Source organism: Sminthopsis crassicaudata, chromosome 4 (assembly GCF_048593235.1).
Source record: "Sminthopsis crassicaudata isolate SCR6 chromosome 4, ASM4859323v1, whole genome shotgun sequence".
Lineage (NCBI taxonomy): Eukaryota > Metazoa > Chordata > Mammalia > Dasyuromorphia > Dasyuridae > Sminthopsis > Sminthopsis crassicaudata.
The window spans coordinates 285,144,647-285,168,800 of NC_133620.1; the positions used below are offsets into that span (position 1 = coordinate 285,144,647).

General features: G+C 40.8%; 1 protein-coding gene across 1 annotated transcript; it reads left to right on the plus strand.

Annotated features, from left to right (window-relative positions):
* Nucleotides 1-716: 716 nt before the first annotated feature.
* Nucleotides 717-22,471, plus strand: MTCH1 (mitochondrial carrier 1). The gene is made up of 12 exons (XM_074311057.1): nucleotides 717-1,129; nucleotides 5,416-5,500; nucleotides 9,256-9,362; nucleotides 10,121-10,198; nucleotides 11,852-11,909; nucleotides 13,655-13,706; nucleotides 15,881-15,940; nucleotides 17,941-18,034; nucleotides 19,209-19,256; nucleotides 19,432-19,499; nucleotides 19,899-19,974; nucleotides 21,767-22,471. Exons 1-12 carry the CDS (start codon nucleotides 836-838, stop codon nucleotides 21,836-21,838), a joined length of 1,092 nt encoding a protein of 363 aa, XP_074167158.1. The 5' UTR covers nucleotides 717-835; the 3' UTR covers nucleotides 21,839-22,471.
* Nucleotides 22,472-24,154: the final 1,683 nt, after the last annotated feature.

Sequence of the window (24,154 nt, forward strand, 5' to 3'; positions counted from 1 at the left end):
CCTCTCCCTCATCCCCTATACCTTGCTGCCAAGCCTTGTCCCCCTCCCCCCCACCCCGATGTAAGCGCTCATCTTCTCACTCCGGGACTACGGTAAAGCCCACTCTCAGTTAAGAATCCTTACTTAAGAGGGAGCCTCAGGGCCATTTAAGCCCACTTTGCACAGAGGGAAACTGAGGCTCACAGAGTGATGTTTAACTTGCCCCACCAGTCACACAGCTGATGAGCTCCGAGGCAGGATTTGAACCCAAGCCCTATCATAGGCGCGCAGATTTAGGGCTGGAAGAGATGACGTAGCCCAGTCTCCTCGGGTTTTTCCCCGGTCTCCTCATTTTATGACCTGAAGTTGAGGCTCGGAGGGAGGTAAATGCCTTGCTCAGAGCTCCGAGCTGCGCCCCTCCCCCCCACGTGAGCGGGGAGCTCTCCAGCGTCCTGCAGAGGCAGGGCTCCGGATGGTGACCGAACTCCCCCGTGTGGAACTGCGGGTGTTTCCACACATCTGGCAAGTGCCATTCCTCGGAGCTGCAGGAGGAACCCCGGCGAGTATCTCGAGCGAAGGCCGGCCAGCTCGCCACCAAACCCAGGCTTTTAGGCTTTCCGAGCCCCACTCCCCTCCCACCCAACGTCTCTTCCCCAGTCCCAAGCCACGGAGACCAGCAGGTGCCAGCAGTTCCTCCTCCCTGTCCCGCCCCCTCTTTCCTATCCCGGATGTTACGGCCTGGTCCCACTAGCTCCCCGTTTCTTTCCCAGAGAAGCGAATATCCCGAAGGGGAGGGTAGCGAGCGGAGAGCCGTTCCTCTGTCACGTGACAGGGAGTGACCTTACGCCTGGACCCCATGGGGGCTTCTGACCCGGAAGTGGCGCCTTGGGTTCGCTGCGACGCCAGGGGGATGGTGGGAGCGGGTCTGGGAGCCGGGGGCGCCGAGCCGGGAGCCCCGCCCGGGGCTGGGATCTGGGGAGTGCGGCCTCCGCGGCCGCCCCAGTCCTCGTCCCGGGGCGTGGAGGCGGCGGCCGTAGCAGCCCTGGGGAGCGGGGATGGCTCCGCGGCCACGGAGGCCTTGTTCCTGGCTTTGGGGGCCGGCGTGACTGCGCTGAGCCACCCGCTCTTCTACGTGAAACTGCTCATCCAGGTGCGCTCGGGAGACCGGAAAGCGGAGGAAAGTGAGAGGAAACTGAAGGGGGAGGGGAGGAGAGATTGGGAGGGGGAAAGAAGGAAGGGGGTCCGAACTAGGAAGGAGCGCTAAGAAGGAAAATGAGGCGGGAGGGGGGTCTCCTGGGCTGGGGGGAAACCCGGGGCGTTGGAAGCGAGGAGGGAGAGAGGGGACATCCGGGAAGGGGTCCTGGTGTGAGGGAAGGGGCGCGGGGAGCTAAAGGGGGAAGGAGAGGACTGAGAGGAGAGGTGTAGGAGTTTAGGGAGGACCAGGAATAGGGATTAGGCGATGGAGGGGGGGGCACAGAAATCCAGTTGGAGAAAAAAGACCGGTGAAAGAGAGGATGGTACTGGAGGACTGTGGCTGGGGCAGACACTGGCGAAGCTAATGAGGTCGCGGCTGTGAGACGCGGGGAGGAGGTGGCAGCCTTCGGAGAGCTTCCGATCCTGAACTGTAAAGCCCCCCGAGGGCGGCGGGAATCTGGTCCACGCTCCTCACTTGAAGTTAATCTCGTTGTTTTCTCAGTTCCCGAGCATTTGGTCTTTTTCTCCCTTTGATCTCCTTGACTTTAAAAAAAATAAAAGAAAAACAAAACTCCTATAACAAACATAGTCAAGTAAAACCGGTTCCCACAGAGACTGTGGCCAAACATGTAGTTCTCATTTGCACTTTGAGTCTATCATTTCTCTTTGAAGGGACGAGTAGCACTGCATTATCTGCCCTGGAATCTTCTAACGCCTCACGTTATAATGGGCTTGCAGGCTGTTATTTGTCCTTCCTTCTGGAAAGGCCTCATGGAGTTGGTGCCGTCCCATGCGGGAGAATTGTGCAAGGTCACCTGCCTCACCCTCCCCTCCAGAAGCTTCTGGGTCCAGTCACGGTGACTGGCAGTGGCCTGGATGCAGCGGGAGACCTTGGCCTTTTTAATGCGGGGTCATCGAGCTGAGACTCAAGAGATTTCTTGCACCTCCTTAATCCATCTACCCAATGCCACATCTCTCAGCGTCTATCCTTTCGTTCCAGGCACTTAGCTACTATTTTAGTTCCAGCTCTGTTTATTTCTGGCCTCAGAAATACTGCGTCAGTCTATTTTCTCCCCCCAATTTGTACTTCCCGTGCTACCAAAATCATTTTCCTTAAGCACGGATCTTTGTGACTCCCTTTCTCATTCTACTCTGATACATTCCTCTTGTCCTCTAAGATAAAATATGAACTCCTTTGTTTAGCTTTCTATTCCCTTTACAACCCTCTCCCTACTGATCTTTCCAGACTCAGGGGTTCTCACACTACACTGCTGAGGACGGTTATGGCCCGCTGGGTTATGGCTAATGGGCTGAGGGGCGGAGACTGTGTGAGCTTTTGTGTTTACTACAGTCCGGCCTCCCACAGTCTGAGGGACAGTGAACTGGCCCCATTTAAAAAGTTTGAGGACCACTGCTCCCTGGCCTTGGACTCTTCTGATCTGGCATACCTCTCTGTTCCTCACACCTTTAGTGTGCTTAATGTTCATGGTTTCTCTTTTAAACAAGAAGCTTAAGCATTATCTTCTACCTGAAACTTTTCTTAATCCTTCCAGCTGCTAGTGCTCTCCCAGACTATTTTGTATCTATTTGTATTTTTATATTTAACTTTGTACTTAGTCTGCATATGTTTGTATGTCCTTATGTGTTAGAATGTAAGGGATTTTTTTCATTCTTTGTGGTTGTATCCCCAGTACCAGTTGTAGTCCCTAGCACAATGTAAGCCCTTAATTGTTGATAGGCTCTAAATTTGTAGTTTTAACCACTTTGTAACTGGGAACAGGAGCAGTTAAGATTTGGGGATGTGTGCAATGGATGTGAGCAGAAATTCCAGGGACAGCTTGAGTATTTGTGGAACAGAGTAAGAAGATTTGGAGTGTGACCTAGAGGGGACTGGTTTTAGACTTCACAGGGATGTACTTGGGAGAATGGAAATCATAATTGGGTATGAAGGTATTTATATGTGATCAATGCAAGAAGAAATTGGGGGCGAGATTGGAATGGGGCAAATATTCCTGGGTACTGGGGACTGGAGGAGCTTGAATTTGAGGTTGAGGGTAATAGTGAGACATTTAGGTGTGACTGAGATTGAAGAGCTGTAGAATGAATATAGCGTCTAGGTGTGATTAAGATTTTGAAATATAGAGATTTGGTGAGATATAAAATAAGTGTGACATTTGGGTTTGAGATTTGGGGTGACAGCTTGGGAGGGTTGTGAAATGAGAGAGACAACTTTGTGTTTGGGTATAATGGGAACTTGAGGGATGAGTGGTTTTGGTGTAGACAGACTTGGTGCCTAAGGAGTAATTCACATTTGAAAGTGTTGCATTTGGACATGGTGCAAACTAAATGTAACAGATTTGAAAGTAAATTTGGAATGAATGTGATTTGAGAATTGGAAATTTGAGGGTAATTGGAAGTAAGTGTGGCAGAACTTTAAAAGTGATATGGAATGGGGATGACAGATTTGGTATGTTTGGAATTTGTCATAACAAGATTTGAGAGTGAAATAGGAATAATTTGATAAGCCATGATTTAAGTAGAGATCATTCTAAGCTCATATAATTCTATTTATTTATTTATTTTTTCATTCATTCATTCATTCATTTATTTATTTGTTTGTTTGTTTGTTTATTTATTTATTTAGAGTAACTAGATTGGTAGATCCAAAAAACACATACCTGGATTTTAGGAAAACATTTGTGCTATTCTTGTGGACCAGTTTATTGGAATTGGAACTTGCTGAGTATCTGGACACAAAAACTCAATATTGGTGATTTTATATTGGCTTGTAAAAGTACTTAGAATGCCTCAAATATTCATGTTTGGCTCTGTGCATTGTAACACTTTAAATCAGTGGCTTAAATAAAGGCATGCTTATCAGATTTGCAGATGGCACAGAACCTAGAAGAATTATTCAAATGTTGGATACCTGAGTCAGAATCTCAAAAGATCTTGACAAGCTAGAGCATCATGTTGGCTAGAATAAGATAAAAATGAATAAGGATCAATGGTAAGTCCAACATTTGGGTCCAAAAAATCACTTTCACAAGTACAAGATGGGTGATGTATCATTAGATAACAGCTAATAGGAGAGACTTGAGAGTTTTAGTGGATTGTAGATTTATTATAAGTTTACAGTGGGTTATAGAAGTCAAAAAAGTTGAGTAGCATAGAGTATATAACTAGAGCCACTATAGTTCTATTGTCTTAGGTGAACCCAGCCTGGAATATTGTTGTTCATTTTGAAATTACCACATTAATTTATGGTAGGACATTGATAAACTAGAAAGTGTCCAAAGGAAGGTTACCAGGATGGTGCAGGGCCTCAGGATCATGCTATATGAGTATTGAAAGGACATGAGGAATATTTAGTCTAGAGAAGAGAAGATTTTGGAAATGGGGGGAGGTTAGGAAACAACATGTTAGCCTTCTAATAATATGAAGGGTTGTCAGATGGAAGGAAAACTCTACTACTTGGTTCCAGGGGTAGAAGAACTAGGAGCAACGGCTAGTAGTTGATGATTTATGTAGGCTCACTGTAAGAAAATTTTTCCTAGTAATTAGGTTATTTAGATTAGAATGGGCTACCTTAGGAAGTCATGTGTTCTCCTTCATCAGGTGTAGGCTATGTTGAAGAAAGAATTCTTATTTGGGGTTAAGCTGGATTGCCTCTGAGATTCCCTCGGACTGGGATTCTTAGATTTGGTGATGACCCAGGTCACTAAATATCAGAGTTATAGATTATCAACTTCAACCTCTTCCCTTTATGGAAGGGAAAAAAAAGTTCTATAAGAGTAAGGTGATTTATCCAAGATCTTGGGGGCATGTTGGATAGGATTTGAATGGGATTTGGTTATGGTTGATATTAGGCATATCTAGAAGAATGCCAGGGGATGATTGGAAATAAGCATAGATGAGAAATAGATGTGATTGGGAATGAAGAAACTGGCATTTGGTATATTTGTATATGTCTATCAGGGTTAATTGAGAGACTTCAGTTTGATGAGCAGTTTGGATCTTGATCAGTGTCTAGTAAAATTCTATCTGGAGAAATGATATATGGTTATAAGACATGGAGCAGATGGGGGAGAAGAGTGCCAAGATAGAGGGACAAAGCAAGAGGATTTATAGGGTCCTTGCCATGATTGGTACTTAGAAAGGGAAAGAGATGCTAGGAGACAGTATTTGGGGTAAAGGTGGTTGAACATGATAATGTCCTAAGCTTGTTTTCTTTATCTGAAGGTTGGACATGAACCACTGCCTCCCACTATAGGGACCAATGTGCTGGGGAGAAAGGTCTTCTACTTGCCTAATTTCTTCACATATGGTGAGTGATATTTACATCCTGAGAAAATGCTTGAGAAAGAGATCTCAGACCTAAATTATGTTTGAATCCTCACTGGCTGAATCTGATGGATCAGGGGAACTGTGCAGTCATTCATTTTGGTTTGAACCAAGGGTGGAAAAGGGAATTTGGAGAATGTAGTCAAAGACTAAGAAACTGGTGATGTTGTATCTGGGCAGCCAGAGGTAGAAAATACAGCTTTGGTTCCAACTCTTTATAGTAAAGATTTTGTACACATACAAACACTCAACCCTGCACAATTTATGAGGAGTAAACAGACACAGAAGGAAAACTCCTAGAATTGGAAGCTGCTAAGTTCCCATTCCCCTGTACAAAGTGTTTATTGCAAGTTCTGACTATTCCTTTGTGTTCATACTCAATTATTATTTTGTTGTTGTTGAGTTGTTTCATACCAACTCTTCATGATCCCATTTAGGGTTTTCTTGGGTTTCATACCTATCATGCTGTAGTTACTTGTGAATCTCAAGTGAGATATATTAATATTGTCTGTTAAAATGCTTTGAAACCTATAGAGCTCTATTTACATGTAAAGCAAATCAGAAGAGGCAGCTTATAGTTTATAGTTTAAGTGTAAAAAGATGCTTTGGACAGAAAAGAGTTTCCAGCTAATAATGTTAAAAACAGTAGTAATAGTTCATATTTCTATAGCTCTAAGTTTTATAAAGTACTTTCTTGGGGCCGCTAGGTGGTGCAGTGGATAGAGCACTAGCCTTGAATTCAGGAGGACCCGAGTTCAAATCTGGTCTCAGACACTTAACACTTCCTAGCTGTGTGACCCTGGGCAAGTCACTTAACCCCAGCCTGGGGGGGGGGTACTTTCCTTATTGTAACTCTGTGAAGTAGGGAATGAAAATGCTTTTGTTTTTATTTTAAATATTGAGATGCAAAGATGAATGTTGAAAACTATCTTTTTATATATTTGGAAAAATATAGCACCCTGTGCCCAACCTCCTATGGTCCTAAATAGTGGGAAGAACACCTTGAGAAATGTCACAAGTAGTCACATTAAAGTCATTGTCAGGAGAAATAGTTAAAATCTTAGACACAATGGCAGAAAAGGAGAGCTCTTCAAGATCATCTAGTCTTTTCCTTAGGTTGTAGCAGAATTACATTCAACACATCTCTGGGATACGTAGTAAGATACTTAATGTTTATGGCTTTGCATGTTCTGCTTACAGCCAATTTCATTAATAATTACTAATTCTTAGGCGTGTATCTAAAAACAGCTTTGGTTTCTCTTACACAATCCTACTTCCAATCTGTTTTGGTACCTCCTTTCCCTTACTCCTTTCCCATTCTTTTTTCTTCTACTTCCTGGTCTCCTGTGTTCCCAGTCTTCCAACTATCCTCATCCCCACCCCAATTTCCCCCTTTGCCATTGGAAAAATATCTAGGGGCTAGGAAGGCTCCTACTGGAGTTGGTTCTGGAAGATTCTTTGGTGTTGGTTTAATCAGCAGGTGACCATACTTCTGTTGCAATAGCTTATCAGATTTGGAAAGGCTGTTACCATGTTCTGAATTGGGCAGGAACGGTTTCTCATAACTTGCTGCTGTTGCAGATTTGCAGAATTTATCTTTTATTAGGTTTCTTTGGGAACCAAGCTAACCAAAGAATGGAGAGTGTCATCAATTTGGGGCATACCTAACTAGGTCTCAGTGCTGAGGTATTTTTGAAGAGCTTTAACTATAATAGCCCAACAGTTATTCCCTTGAATTTCTGCTCTGTTTTTCTTCAGAAAAAATGTGTTCTCTCCTCTGATCATTTGCCCTTACTATAACTCTTTGAGACGAAAAGAAATAAAGATTCTTATCCCCATTTTGTAAATAAGGGAATTAAGGATCAACAGGTTCTTAAGGTACAGGAGTCAAAATTTTCTTGGTTCAGAAGTGCTCCTGAATCAGATTAGAATATAATGGCAAAAGGTGCTACAACATAAATAAAAATATAAGACCACAGAGATCATGTTAGCTTTTTGTTTTCTAAGTTAATAGGTCGCCCACTGATATCTTTGTTCTAAGGGACTAGGAAGCTATTACCATCAATGGGTTTTCCTCCTACTTTTACTACCACATGAAGCTAGGAAAATTTACTGTGTTAGAAGCTCGGAAAATTTACTGTGTTAGAAGCTCAGTGGGTTGGTTTTTTTTTTTTTTTAAGTTTCGTTGACATCTTTTGTTTTTTACACCAGTCATTTCTGCCTCCCAATACCCTAGACCTCCTGAAATGATTCTTTGTAACAAATTTAATAATTAAAAAATTAAATCCAGATTACCATTCTAGGTTTATGACTTGAGATGAACAGAATAAATATTAATGTAAACATTAAGCGTTTACTAATTGCAGCAAACTATGTAAACTAGGCTAACCTATCACTAGAGACACAAATATAAGCATGCAGACAATCTTTGCCTCACATGGAAGGTTTACAAAACATTCTACACAATAACTATGTGAAATAGCTAGTTTGAGGATTATACTTATTTACAGATAAAGACTTAAAAAAAGCATTTTGTTTTGAATTAAGATTTGAATTTAAGTTCTCAGGTGCTACTGTAATACAGTACTCTAACGATGGAGCCATTTCTTGATGCTCCCTCCCCTTCTACTTTTGCCTCTTTTTCTTCTTTTTGTCTTAATTTTCAAGTATCACAGTATATGCCTGGAATAAATATGCTTGTATAATTTTTACAAATAGTCTACAGTCTTCCCCTAGTCAAGTCAAATTGGAGTGTGAAAGCTCCTTTACATTTTGTAAATAAGAGGACTTTCAGGCTTTTGGGATCAGACTCTAATTTTATTAAAGTTACAAAAAACTTGACTAGGTCAAATAGTGGTGCTTTAGGGAGACTTTTTTGGAGCAACTATACCCCAAAAGAACCTCCTTCTTGTACACTGATCGGTTTTACCATCACAAATTGCTTACATTTTTCTGAAAGTAGTATGCTACCATTTGGAGACTGGGCTCTTTCTCCCCCAAATCCCTGATGTACCTGATGCAGGATTCAGTCAGATGGCTCCCTCAGCTTTAGTGATTCAGGGAGAGGCCTTTGAAGGAGAGTACTTTCCTGTTCTCTCCTCACTGTTCTCCATGGTCTTTCTCTCAATTATTATAAATTATGTGACTCCCACAACCTGGCAGGCCCATGTCACTGCCACAATTTTCTTACTATCTTTTGAAAAATATATGTTTGTTTTTTTCCTTAAGCTTTACACAGAATGAAATGGGTTTCTTATTCACATTGAGTTAATGAACTGAAGTACTATCACTAAAACTTGGAAAGGAATGATTTATTTTAAAGTTGACTGAAGAAATATTTAACCTTTTTTCTGTCATTTAAAAAAAAGAAAGAGGGCCCAGAAAATAATAATTCATATGTCATGCTTTTATATTTACAAAGGGTTTTCATCACAATAGTCTTGTGAAATATACAATGCAAGTGTGCACTTTTTACAAATGAAGAAATTAAGTCACAGAGAAGGAAAATGACATGCTTAGGATCACCAATGCTCTTTTTACAATCCAGAAGAAAAGATTATTTCTTTATTTATTTGTTTATTTTTTGGTTTGGTATGTAGTCTCTTTTAAGTCACAACTGAAATGAGTATTACTGTTCATCCAAGTTTGCAATGAGATATTTAGGTTATGGTATCCAGAAGTGGAAATTAAGTGTGAGATGGAATGGGAATGAAATATATTTTCTCTTCTTTTGTGCAGCCAGACACATTGTGCAAGTGGATGGGAAGAGAGGACTATTCCGAGGCTTGAGCCCAAGACTTATGTCTAGTGCTCTCTCCACTCTATCCCGGGGTAGTGTGAAAAAGGTGAGGCCATGAATGTGTCTTATATCCATGTATCATGCCATATAGTTACTCTGATAGGATCTCTGTGACTTCAGTTTAGAAACAGAATGCGCCCTGGCTGTGTGTTATACTTTGCCAATACCTTTGGTTAAAAGTATTTGACCATCACATCCTGACTTTAGGGAATATTGTTCTGGTGCAAATTCTCTTATCTGGCTTTAGAGCCTTCTGAAAAGTTATAATGTATTTCTTTATTTCTCCCAGTTGAGTAACTAAGACAAAGAGTGACCATTGCCTGATTTAATAGATTTAGAAGCAGCAGAGACCATGAAGGGCTTCTCTTCCAAACCCCTTATTGTATAGAAGAGGAAGGTCCTTCTTACATTGTCATTGGCAAAATCTGGATTTGAACTTGCTGATAGCAAATCCATTATTTTTCTATTTTATTGGGCTGTCTGATCTAGTTAGATACTTGTTCAGAGTATCTTGGTTTATCCTAGTCCACCACAGATAACTACTATAGACCATAAAAGCAATTTTGTTTGATTTATTTGTCCAGGTAACAGTAGCTGAGGGAATCATCTTAGACTCATCAGAGGGGTGTTGCATAAGGAAAACTGAGCAAAGAATAGAGTGTGCTGAAGAGCTCATTGGGATCTCTTCTATCTTGGCTACCTCTGAAACTGTTTCCTTTCTTAATAGTTATTTTTAGAGGCAAAGCTAGTGGCCTTTTCTTACTGCATTTAGATTATTTCCTCTCTGTTCATTCTCTGTTTTAGGCCTTCCCTCTGGAGGAGTTAGAACATGTATCCAACAAGGATGATGTGAAGACATCACTGAGGAAAGTAGTGAAAGAGGTGAGTATCTGTTCTTCAAGATTAAATTGTACCAGGAGAGAGCTTTGAGCTAGGATTGATCTGGTGAAGAATGGGGAAGGAGGAGAGGAAGGGTGAGTAGTAATGAACCATAGTCACTACTATTTTCCTATCAGGGAAAAATATTTGCTTAAGGCTGTCCAGAAAGGATAAGAAAGTGTTTTTGGTAACTTCTCTCTCTTCAACTCATCTCTCCTTTACTTTTATTCTGGGAACTGGAGATCTGAAACTGTCAATATTATAAAAGAGTATTTATCAAGCATTTACATAGTGTACTTTTCTATATTGTTGGTCACATTCTCTATATTCTGGGAATTGAAGATTTAAGAATAACCTTTCAAGTATGGACTAAATGAGTCAGGAACATTAGTGAAGAACTAAAAGATTAGGATCTATTATGAGAAAATTAAAAGAAGATCAAATTGTTGAACTCAAAATATTGCTTGGTTGAGATGGAAAAAGGGAATTTATTTTCCTGGAAAAAGTTAAGATTTTTTTAAGGAGTTATTTAAATGATAAAATGCCAGTGCTCACAAAAATTATTTAGGAGATTTAGGAGAAGGTCTAGAGGCAGAAATAGAGTAATTGAATGAAAAGGAAATTGAGGAAATATGCACTGGAAAAATTGGAGGTGAAGAAGGAAATGAGATGAATAATATTGGAAGTGTCTTAGAAAAGTTTTGAAGTAGAGAATGAAGATTCATAGCAGGCTCACAGAGGAGATATGGCCAAGTGACCACATAGCCAGTTGATTTGGAGAGCAACATTAAGCATTAACTGGTACTAAGATTGATGCTAAAGGTTGCAAATCTGGTAAGGAAGAGGCGATAAAAATCATTCTAAGACTTAGCTATGACCAATATTACCATATCATAGCATGTTAAGTTTTAGATATCACACAAAGCTCATTTTACATTTGAAGAAATTTTGGCCTAGGAAGGTGAATTCAGTTGTAATTTGTCTTACTTACTTACTTACTTACTTACTTAGCCAGTGGTAATGACAGAACTAGTACCTAGTACAGAACTAGGTTTTCTGACTCCCTGTCTTGTGTATTGTAATTATCATTCTACCACATTATCTGTAGAAATTGAGAATGAAGGAATCATTAGAGAAGGAAAAAAATCACATCAGGCTGGATGTGCAGTCTGAAAGAAAAAGATAAATTAAAAAAAACCTTGAATTATTGTTTGAGAATTTCATATTGTAAACTTGCACAGAAAGAAAATGAGTAGTTATCTTTATTATAACATGTTAGAGAATAAATTGGTAATAAGTTGTAGAATTTAAGTTACTCAGCCCAAAATGTAATGTCTCAGAACCTATATTGCTCATAGTGCCTAGCATAGTACAAATGCTCTCTCTAAGATACCTAAGACACACCTCACCTTAGTTTTTGAACTCTTTCATCTGAGAAATCTTCCTCAAAACAATGTTACAAATTCCACTATCTTGGGTTGAGGAAGGGTTTTTCTTATGGGTTATCTTTTTATGGCATATCTGATATATACTGGACCTAACTATTGATGTGGTTGTTTTCCCCATAAAGACTAGTTAAAATCCACTGCCAAGCACTTTGGGTTTTATACCCTGGACCAAGCTTTGTTCCTAATTCCTTTCTTTTTTTTCCCCCAGACTTCTCATGAGATGGTGGTGCAGTGTGTGTCCAGAGTGCTTTCTCACCCTTTGCATGGTGAGTCTGAGGAAGAGTACTTTTGAAATAGAATCTAAAATAGTTCCCATTTGGTCCAAGTCCTTCAGATAAGATATAAGTAAGGACTCTCCCTTTGGCCTGTCAGCAAGAGGTATTGGGTTCAGAAGCTCATATTCCCAGGAGATTAATTACCTGAAATCTCCTAGTGAACTATAGTGCCCTTGTAAAGCAAGGTATCAATCCTAGGGTAATTATGATTTATTTGAATCTTGTCTCTGCCCAATCCTTGTACATGGTGTTTTGTTTGTAATGCATTTCCTTTATTTTAGATCCTAGGATTTAGAGATATAGAAGCACCTTAGAGCTTAACTAATTTGACTTCCTTATTTTAGTGGACAAAATTTAATCCTTGTGAGATTAAGGAATTTACATACTTTCACAAAGTATACAGGTAAAACTAGGGTGTAGACTTAGGTCTTCCTGACTTCATGGAGGGGAGGAAAGCAGCCTGTGACATGATAGTGATCAGTGATAACAAAAGGGACATTCCAGGGAAAGGTATAGCATAAATAAAGTACAGAAATGAGTTTGTTCACAACTGAAAATAGTCCAATCTGATGAGAATACTGGGTAAGTATGAAAAGAAGTTTCCTTACTCGTGTCCTCTTCCCTCTTAGTGGGGATCATAGCATTTTTTTTATTCGAAAACAAAGTCCTTTATGCAATATATCAGTGCACAATTAATAAAATACTGTTCTAGAAGAAGAAATATCAAGTAATGAAAATAAGAAATTTGTTTAGCATTTTGAATAATTTTAGCTCCTTTCCTTGCATTCTTCCACTTGTAAAATTTTTCTTAGTATAAATTAAAGGGTATTCAATTGCCTCAGCCCTTATTTGTTATCAGAAACTTCTCCATATGGTTTGGCCCATGGTTTCCCAGTCTATCCAGCACATTCTCCAGTGGTTGTTATAAAAACCATCTGGTTATCTTACATCTATCCATGCATTACTTAAGACAGACTTTCTAAGTGATAGTTTTTCCCACCAAGGCAGGATTGAGGTTGTTCCAGAGTATCTTCTCCACCTGATTCATACTAGACTGAGATAGAAAAGCTTCTGAGCATCCTGGCTGCTCCCATGATGATCTCCTGGAGATCTTGGCATATGATGTAAGTATAGAGCAGGAAAAAAGAGGTCACCCACTCCAGCCCCAAAGGAAATGCTCAAGACTACCCAGGGATAAGTAAGCAACAAAGCTAGAATTTGAACTCAGGTCCTTTGTTGTAAAAAATTAACATGTTAAGATCAGAGTCTGGACCAGTGGAGATGAAATGGGGAGGATCAAGCATGACACATCTTGCAAAGAACAGCACAAGCTGAAGTTTGCAGAGATGGGATGGCATGGGACACATAATCCAGTTTCACTAGAAGGTAGGATATGTGTTGGGAATTGTATACACCTTTCCCCCCACACACACACCATAGAAACCACAGGATTGAAAGCTAGAAAGAGTCTTGGATATCCATTATGTTCATCATTTAGGATAAGGAAACAGGCTCACAGGAGGGATTTGCCCAAGTATCAGGTGCAGGCTTCAAGTCCATATTCTCTGTCTCCATTTCCACTGGTCTTGATACTCTAGCATAGCTACCTTCTCCATTTTTCCCTTCCAGTGATTCACACTGGTTTCCATATTAGATATCCTGGGGCTAGGGATGTTGGTGAGCATGGGCATTGGTATACCTAACTACTTGTATTTAGTTCTGTTTTCCTCCCTTAGTCATCTCGATGCGCTGTATGGTCCAGTTCGTGGGGCGGGAGGTCAAATACAGGTGGGTGATTCTGAGTATCCTTTGATGCAAACATCTGTTTGCTGTTTAGCTCTCTAATGGAAATGCCGGGATATGATCTTTTAACCATCTCATCTAAAGTCTTCCAAGAGCTCCATCCATTGCCAAATAAATGGTGCTGGCAGCTATCCTACAAGAACTCTAACTGCTTCTTTCTCCAACTTCAAAAAAACATATTGTTCTTAGTTTACTGTTCTTCTGGTCACATGAGAAAACAGAGTTATATACTCAGGTAGTTATAAGCTGCTCATGTGCCTATCTGTGCTTTTCCAAGTCCCAGTCAGGGTTGCCTTAGATGTGGACCTGAAAACAACTGAGACAGCCTTTCTAGGACTGGAAAGTAGCACCCCTGTGTCTTTGAATCCCAGTGTTCTGCTCTAGCGTGAGGTCCACTCTGATCTGTAATTCCCTGGGTTCTGGAGTTGACCCAACTCCCCAAGATGACACCAGGTCCAGCATGACCTAATGGTCAGTCTTGGTTAGGTCCCTTAAAGTCCATTTTTACACGTTTTTTTCAGGTTGACTTAAAATGTGTTGGTAACTGCCAATAGCTTTCCCATTAACCTATATTATCATGTTCACAGTATACTCTGGGTTCATTTCTCATTCATTAATTCATTCCATCGAAATTTACTGAATATCAACTATGGACAGGGCCCTGTGATGTGGGTAATGTAGACACAGTCCCAGCTCACACACAGCCTTTGTTCAGTGATGATTGTGCATCCTCTGCTCTCCTCTGAAGCCCTGAATGTAGAAAGAGACTGGCCCTAGAGAAACTCCTTAAGGCAGAAAACTCTCTAGTTCTCTTCTTCCCCAACACTTTCCTTTTTCTCTAAGTCTTAAGTGCAGGCTGCTGCATGACTCGGATCCAGGACAGCATGATGTTTAACAAGCCTTGACATGGTGTCTTGGGTTGGCCCCTGAGAACCTGGGCTTGCAGACCTTGGTCAAGGAGGGGGAATGCCAGGAGAGGCCGGGAGGAAAACTCTGGCCAATATTGATGGTGTAATTTGTCGAATCCTTGTTTGGAAAGAGTAGGGAGGCCTGGCAGGTGGGAAGGGGATTCTGTAGCACAGTGTTTCAAGGGCTTGGACCCCCACTGTCTTTCTCTTTTCTAGGTTGCCCAGTCCTAGTGAGGATATGAATATGTGCACTCAGGTCAGGACAGTTGACAATTCATAGCTTTAGGTCACAAAGTTGCTGTTGCATTTCCTTTGCCTTTTATGTCCATGATACTATTATGGCAGTTGCCACCTTGTCCCATGCCAGCCACAAGCCTGGCTGCAAAAGCTGGGATCCTAAGCCCATGTCCTCCCTCTCTGATGGGGCCTGTTGCAGTGCCCAGAGACCACAGCAGCTTCTACCTTTTGGAAAGGTCTACCTGTTCTGAGAGGGATTAGAGGCAGGAAGAGCCTGGCCAGCCTCCAGCATCGTTCCCCCCTCTCCCAGGCCCATCATTTTGTTTGTGTTCTTTTGCTGCTGTTGATTACTTCTCATCATGCAGCTTCTGTGTCTCCTGGGAAAGTCCCCTTCCATGCAACACTGTTCCTTGTCACAGTATCTTAAGATTTAGAGAGCCCCAGTCTTAACCCTTTCATTTACATAAGAGGCAGCTGAGATGAAATGGTTTTCCCAGAGTAACAGAGTATTCAGTAATACTGAAGTCAGCTGGGATTCAAAGCCAGAGCCTCTGACTCCAAATCCACTGTCCTTCCTACTTTGCCCCCCAGTTGCCTTTGTCCTTTGTAGGGCTACTGTTGGACCTTCCATCTCCTCCACTGGAAATTTTTTAAACCACAGAAAAAGAGATGATAGTGGGGACATTTCCATAGTGGCTGCCAGAGCTGGGAAGAGTCTTAAAAATTCAGATCCCACAGATTTGGGGAAATGGTCCTTCCCAGCCCCTTGAGAAGGACTTTCATCTCCCTCCCTTTTTCCCCCAATTCCTATGAACATTAGACTTTTCCCAAATGAAGATGATAAGTCTGTATTGTTTTCTACTTGGAGAACTTCCTGGTAACTGAGACTTATTCTCCATCCATCTCAGTGTGGGGTAAATGGCTGTGGGTATGCTGTGTTGGTTAGGGACTCTGGCTCCAGATGAGACAGTGCATTTCTCTCTTATGTCATGCATAATTTTGTGTTCTCTGCAGTGGCGTTCTGAGCTCCATTGGGAAGATTTTCAAAGAAGAAGGGCTGCTGGGGTTCTTTGTGTGAGTGAGTTTAAATGAAGTTTTCTTCTTTCCAACCTAGGGTTGTTTGTGTTACACTTTGTTTCTTCTTTCTGCACATCTTTAGAAAGTGCTTCATTTGGGTATTTATTCAGGACTAAGTATAGCCTGGAAATGTCATTGAATGCTTAGTTGCTGTAAACTGTAAATAAGAACCCAAAGCAGGACTTTGCTTTTATTCTGTAATAGGTCCATAAATAAGGTCAACAGTAAGAGTATATAAGATACTAGATATCAAGGCTGACAAATCCTCTGGATTTTTCATCATACTTGTCATTGCTGGTAATTTTGTAACACTTCATGCCTCCCAATTCTCTGTCATGCTTTGACAGTCCAGTGCCATTGATTTCCCATACCCAAATTATTTGCTCAGTGAATTCATCTTGAAGAGCATTATATTTAAGATTCAACCCCCCCCCCTTAGCAATTTGGAACCTTACTCAAAGGGCTATAAAACCATGTATACTTTTTGACTAAGAAATACCTCCCTAGATCTGTACCCCAAAGAGATCATAAAATAGGGAAAAGGACCTACTTGTGCAAATATATTTATAGCAGTTCTTTTAGTAGTGGCAAAGAACTGGATGTTAAGGGTATGTCCATATGTTGGGAATGGTTGAGCAAGTTGTGGTCTATGATTGTGATAAAGCACTCTTGTGCTTTAAAAAATGGTGAGCAGATTGCCCTCAGAAAAACATGAAAAGACTTAAAGGAATGGATGCAAAGTAAAATGACCAGAATCAGGAGAACATTGTACATAATAATAACAATGTTATATGATGATCTACTATGAATAATTTAGTTATTCTCACTAATACAATGGTTTCAGGATACTTCTGTAGGACTTATAATAAAAAGTACTCTCCATCTCCATAAAAAAGCCTAGTAGAGGCTGGATATAGATTAAAAATGATTTTTCTTTATTTTTCTTGTTTTTTTTTTCTTTTTTGCTCTGTTTTCTTTCACAGAATGAATTAAATAGAAGGGTGTTTTGCACGACTACACATGTATAATATATGCCAAATTGCTTACCTTCTCAACTTGGTGGTAGGGGAGGGAAGAAGAGAATTTGGAATTCCAGATATGTTGGAAGATGAGGAACTTGTTTGTGAACTGAAAAATGTACATTTCATATGAAATAAATATTCTATCTTTTTTTTTTTTTTTTTTTTTTTTTTTTTTTGAGGCTGGGGTTAAGTGACTTGCCCAGGGTCACACAGCTAGGAAGTATTAAGTGTCTGAGACCAGATTTGAACTTGAGTCCTCCTGAATTCAGGGTTGGTGCTCTATCCACTGAGCCACCTAGCTGCCCCCTGAAATAAATATTCTAGATTAAATTGGCAATGAGAAACTGTTCAGATCAATATAGTCTTCAGAGTGTGAAAAACCTCAGTTTTGAGAAAAGTACATCCCTGTATTTTAAAGGGAATTGATACTGTGAGCTAGTTTGTCATCTCAGGAAGAGGAGAAAACACTGCTCTACAACTAAAGAAAACACTGGATGTATCAGATACGGCATTTGGCTTCATCCTATCCTGGTAATCAAGCACTTTTAACTATAACACAGGGTCTTGCTTCCTCTGAAGCTTGGCTGTACTAAAGCTGTGGCAAAGGGTTTTGCATTGCTTACCTGTCACCTAAGATCATGCATAATAACTAGAATTGGAAAGGATCTTGGAGATTCAGGCCAAATCCTTTGTTTTAAAAAGATAAGGAAACTGAGACCCAAAGAGGATTTTTCCTCCAAAGTAACCTTTAGGTCACTGGCTGTCAGTCACACAGCTAGTCAGTGATAGAGTCAGAATTGGAACCCAGGTCCTCTGCCTCCAGAGTTTTGTTCTCTTCCACTTTGTCACACTGCCAATAGCCAGGCACCTCATGCCGTCCCTGCCCTTTGGAGCTCATCAGTGAAAATTGCTTCAGCATCAGCACTCACAACTTGAGCAAAGAATATAACACCTGATTTTTAACTTTGTTTTTAGGGGCTTGATACCTCACCTCCTGGGAGATGTGGTCTTCTTGTGGGGCTGTAACCTCTTGGCTCATTTCATCAACGCTTACCTGGTGGATGACAGTGTGAGTGAGTCACTCTCATAGTGATTAAGCAAAAGCTAGAATTATCTGTTGCCATACAAGTAGAACAGACTCATCTGCCTTCATTATAAAGGAAACATTTTAGAAGTAGAAACCTATTTCTTAAGGGATCAGAGATTCTGGATTTTGAAAATAAATGCAAGACATAGGAAAAGCTTTTTAGTTTGAGCCAAGGCAACATTTCAGTGACCTTAAGAATTATAGAAATCCTGAAATATCTTCCTCCCCCCCTCCAAAAAAAAAAAAGAGAGAGAGAGAGAGATTGATTCCTGTGCATCTAGGCTTTTTTTTTTTTTTTTAATCGCTTTTCTTAATAGAGCATCCTGGATCAGAGGGCCTGTTAAGATATCTTCCAGCTCTGGAATTTTAAGATTCTGTGATTGTTGTGGTTTGAAAAAAATTTTCCATGATTAATTAATTCAGAGTCTGATGTTTAAAGAATTGATATGTTCCATGTCTAAATGTCTTTCTAAAAAAATCTTTTTACAACTTGGCCTGCTTAATGCTATTTGGCAAATTATTTCATTTATGTGGAAAGTTTTTATTATAACTTTAAAGGGTCTTTTCTGAAGAAGAATCTCTATTTCCTTCCTAATCAAATGGAACTCATCAGAAGTGAGGTGGTTTGGAGTTTACTGTATATTTCCTGCCACCTCAGTTTTGTGGTTGAGTCAGTACTAAATGCTTCATGCTTTTTGATTTTTAATACTTGTGACTTCTAATTTTCTCTAATTGTGTATGTGATAGGAAGAGAAAAGTGAAAAGAAGAGAAAGAGGAATAGGAATTTAGGCTATAACACTTGCAGTTAAGCCTGCTAAATTGGGTCAAAATAATAATCTAAAATACGTATTAATTGGCACTTGTGGCCTGAAATCTAAGGTACACCAAATGTATTCCATACCTCTCTCTCCACACCTTGTCTTGCTCCTAACATAGGATAAAGGAGACTATAGGATAAAGGAGCCCTAGAAAAAAATCTTTTGAAAGTCAAAGAAAATTGGACATTTCAGGAGCATTGATGAGGATTAACTAGAACTGCTTCTGCAGCATTATTTGAAGGAAGGAATACCACAGTGTAAATAGCAGATTCCCAGGACAGATGGAAGCCAGAGCCTATTGTAACCTTGACTTTTCTCCTCTATTCTCACCCTTCAGTTCAGTCAAGCACTGGCAGTTCGAAGTTACACCAAGTTTGTGATGGGGGTAGGTATGCAACCAGCTCTGTGGCCCCCAAAAGTGTTGGTCCATGGTGGGGCTTGACATTCTATTCTTTCTGCGGATTTGGGTATGAATAGAGGTGAGACTACTCAGAATACTTGTCAGTATAATTTATAGCAGTAGAGATGCTGAGGAGAATTTTGACTTCTCTGGGTTTCAGATTGCAGTGAGCATGTTGACCTACCCTTTCCTCCTGGTTGGTGACCTCATGGCTGTCAACAATTGTGGGTATGTATGTGTGAAGAGTTGTCCTTCACATTACCTTAGAATTGGGCTTTGGGAGCCTGATGGCCTCTGTGGCCCAAAAGCTAGGACTTGGGAAATCCTGGAAAGGTTCTCCTTCTCTGAGTTTCTTAGCCAAAAGACCACATTCATCCTTGTCAACTGCTTAAAGAAAGCTCTGGTTGGCTCTAAAGCTTTTCAACTTTGTCCTTTCCTTCTCCCACCCCTGGATATGGATCCTGCCATATAGTTACCAGCAAAAAGCAGGTAGAAATGATCTTTGATCACTAATACCCTCTTTGAACTAGATATTCCCATTGTATTAGTCTCTATTCAGGCCATGTCAGCCAGGGTTTCTCCATTGCTTTCTTTTGGTTCTGACCCATTGATCTTATTCCTGGGCAGGTTGCTGGCAGGTCTACCACCTTATTCCCCTGTGTTCAAGTCCTGGATTCATTGTTGGCGATATCTGAGCATGCAGGTAAGTGGAGGTAGTTGAGGAGAATGATTTTTTTTTTTCCCTGAGGCAATTGGGGTTAAGTCCCACAGCTAGGAAGGATTAAGAGCCTGAGTCCAGATTTGAACTCAGGTCCTCCTGACTTCAGGGCTAGTGCTTTATCCACTGCACCACCTAGCTGCCCTGAGAATGATCTTTTAAAATATTTTATTGATGCCTTTTGTCATTATAAAGTTCTTTTCCTGTGAGAGTAAATTTTAAGAAGTATTAGCCTTCAATGTAGAAAAACAAAGGTAGATTAAACCAAAACTTGGAAGTTTGTGAATTATATGAATAAGATGAACAGTGGAAGGTAATTTAATAGGTTATTTAAGGAAACCAGCAATAGTAAGGGCTCTTTTTTCCCCCAGTATTAAAATAAAATTTTGTTGATGACTTGGGGTTTTATGTTATTTAAATTTCCCTTAGTCTCCTTGTTCCTCCTCTTCCCAGAGAGCCATTCCAGATAATGAAGATTTTTTTTAAAAGGAAAAGAAGGAAGACCTAGCTTGTATAGTGGTTAGTGTTCTGGCCCTGGAGCCAAGAAGACCTGAGTTCAAATCTTCCTTCAGAAAACAACACTTGCTATCTGAGTGACCCTGGAGAAGTCACTTACCATTTGCCTCACAAAAGAAAAAAGGGAAAAAAAGAGAAAGAAAACCAGTGAAATCAGTCCACATATTGAAAAAAACTGACATTTTAGACAGTATTCCACACATTTGTGAATCCTCATATCTGCAAAAGAATTCTCTTATTCTTCCCCAGCTCTCTAGGCTCTATATGGAGCTACTTAATTAGGGGCTGTGTTACGATTCTGAGGCTTGTTTGAAACCATCACTTGTATTAATAAAGGAAATAGCTTTCAGGTCCCTTTTCACTAATAAGAGCTGATTCCTCATATTTCATGGTGATCTCAAGCAGATCATCCATGTCATCCTTCAGCCATCTTCTTGTGCCTGTCTCACTGTACAGGGATCTGGATGAAACATTGGTCTGTTTCCTCTGGCCATCCTCTGCCTTCCTGTCTGCTTACCGACTAAAGATATCTTGTCCCTGAGTGGGTCAGTACGTTGGTGAGCCTACAGAAATAGGTTTTCACTTGGCCTCATTATAAAATGGAACATTAATGTTATCTTAGGGAATCAATTAGCAGCTATATCCTCAGGGTACATTAACCAGAGAAAGATCCCATTATACTTCCACTACAGGTGAGGCTGGAGAAGATGCTGATTTTCTTTAGTGATACTGGCCAATTCTGAATGAAAAACATGCTGTTGGGCATAGTTACACATCTGGCTACTAGAGCCAAAAAAGATTCTTTTCCTGTTGGAAACCTGGTCTCAGGAACCCTTCCCAAAGCTCTATGTCCTCCCCTTGGTATCATCAAATAAAAACTTTAAAACACATCACTTAATAACAGCATAAACTGACATAGATGGGCCCTCCTTTCTGGATAGTTATGATGTGGCTTCCTGAGTTCTCAATGTCTTTCCCCTTCACCAGATTAATATAGGGCTCAGTCAAAAGGCACCAGAAGATGGAACCAGGAAGGAAAAAAAAGGGACTGGCCACCATGAGATTAGCTTGAGCAAATCCCTTCTTTCTGGGCCCATCCTCAGGAATGAGAAAGTTGAATCAAATGGTGTCAAAGCTTCCTTTCAGGATTAAAACTCAAGTCCTTAATATCTATCTGCCCTAAAGCTGAAGTTGGGATTCAATTTGAGAGAGGAAGTAAGGCTTCCCTTTTTCAACTATCTCACTATTCTTTTTTTTGCAGGGTCAGCTTTTCCGGGGATCAAGTTTGCTTTTCCGCCGAATCTCAGCAGCATCAAGCTTCTCCTTTGACTAAATCAGAATAACTTGACTACAATAATAAACAGACCATCTCTGCCCAGCCCGAGTGAGGGCCTGATTATTGGACTATCTTGTAAGATAACTGTATAATACAACTAGATTTGGATCTTTGCCTTTCTGGTGGTTATTAGTGGTTTTCCAGTTGTATACATAGGGGGTGGGCTGTCAGATAAGGGGAGTAGAGTTTTGGTGTGGTCTGAAAAAATACTTACTCTATACTGATTCTGAATTAATAATTTCTAAGACTGCTTGGCAGAGCGGCACAAGGGGCATTGGAGCAATTTCTGGTAAGTATCTCAGAGGCATTGCAAATAAAATGAAAAGTAATATTAGGAAGAACATAGAGGCTCACTCCATCATACCATAGTAGGGTGGCAGTATATTTCCCCCCCCCTGAACAAAACTCAGGCACAGAACAGATGAACTAGCTTCTACTCTGCTTGGTTTTGTAAACATAATAATAATAGCAATAGCTTAAATTTACATAACCTTTAAAAGTCTGCAGAATATTTCCTTCTTAACACCTGGGGGTAGGAGGTATAGTTTTGGGGGAGAAACAGTCTATTTTAATTAGTACTCTTATATCACGGAACTCTGTTGCTTAATAAAGGATATGTAATATGTTGTAGTTCCCAGAGCACTTTATTATACATTATTTCGTTTGATTTTTATCAACACATTTTTACCAACAACTGAGGTGGGCAGAATTTTTTATTTCTATTATATAGATAAGAAAGCAGGCTTAGCAAAGTTGTCTTGTTCAAGATCACATGCTGAAAAAACAGATCAGAGACTTGAATCCAAATGTTCTCTTAGTAAAGGCTCTTTCTATGTTGTGGCTTTTCTAATATGGACACAGTAAAAAATTTTTTGTAAAAAATTTTATTTAATATGATAATTTTGCCTTGTCCATTTTATGTTCAGTCTGCTTAACACATGATGTCCACTGAGGTAAGAAATGTCTTATGCTGGACTGGTATTTGATTACCTGGCTAATGCTAAATAATTCCAAATATTAATTTTCAAAAATTAATCTTTAAGGCCTGACAATCTATGATGTGCTCACATCTGGGGGCCATCTGTAAAATATCGTTTATTACTTAACCTTGAGCAGTCACTTCATCTGTGAAAGCCCTAGCATTAACCGATATTTCACATTGCCAATCTCTCCTAATTCCTAGGGTGTCAGAAAATCTGTAACCACTAACCACTTTGCAGTGTCAACTAATTTTACCCAGCTGCCTCCTCTGAGGCCCTCAGAAATCTCTGGCTACAATTTCTTGAATAGTAGTTTTAATAACCGACAGCGCACTCAAGAACAGCCACGTACAAAACTTAAAGCCTTTATTATACTTGCTCACATGATGCCCTGATTTGTTAACTCCCAATTGAACACCTGGTCTTTGAGAGACCCATATGTTGACTATCGAGCTCCTTACCTCTCTTGGCTATCCATCCACTCAGCTCAGCTACCCAGGATAAAGAGAGCGACCTCCTGCTGTGGTGGGCTTAAAAAGGGTCTGTGAGGTCGCACACAGAGCCAATCAGAGAGGGAATTGTTTCCCATTAGTATGACAAGAGCCCTGCCCATGGGACAGTCCCTAGCCATAGAAAATTACTTGCAGGTCACTCAAACCTCCTGTTGCGCTGTGCCGGCCCATTTAAAGCACTCTTACATAAATTTGCTGCTCTTGGAAATTTGGAGTCTAATGTCTTTGTTAGAATGTTCTTTTTTTCTACCTGGCCATTAGCAATGGTGGTTGTTGCTCAGGCATTCACTTGTGTCCAATTCCGTGGCCCTGCCAACTTAGTTTATGAGGTTTTTGGGCACAGATCCTGGAGTAGTTTGCCATTTCTTTCTCTATTGTGTCCCCAATTTACAGATAAGGAACTAAGGCAAATATGGGTCAAATGACTTGCTAATACGTGTCTGAGGCTGATTTTGAACTCAGATCTTCCTGATTCCAGCCTTGCATTCTATCCACTGTGCTGTGAGGCTGCAAAATGAAAGCACCCAGACCATCTCAGGGAGGAGGAAGGTACGAGTGTTGGGGTGAATCTGGCAAGAAAGTGTGGAGACAGAACTGTGGTTCAGCGCTCGGGCTGGCACACAGGCAGCGCCCCACGGGGCTCCTGGGCCTTGAGAACCCTCAGACGTTCTCCACTTTTCTGGAACCACAGCAAGCAGCTTCCCCCAAACTGCCCAAGCCCGGATGTTGCCAGCGAGTCCTGGATCTGTGGGTGCTGCTATGGGGGGTTCAGAAAGCTGGGCAGCAGAGGGGACAGGCCCCGGGACCTGTGGCAGGCAGAG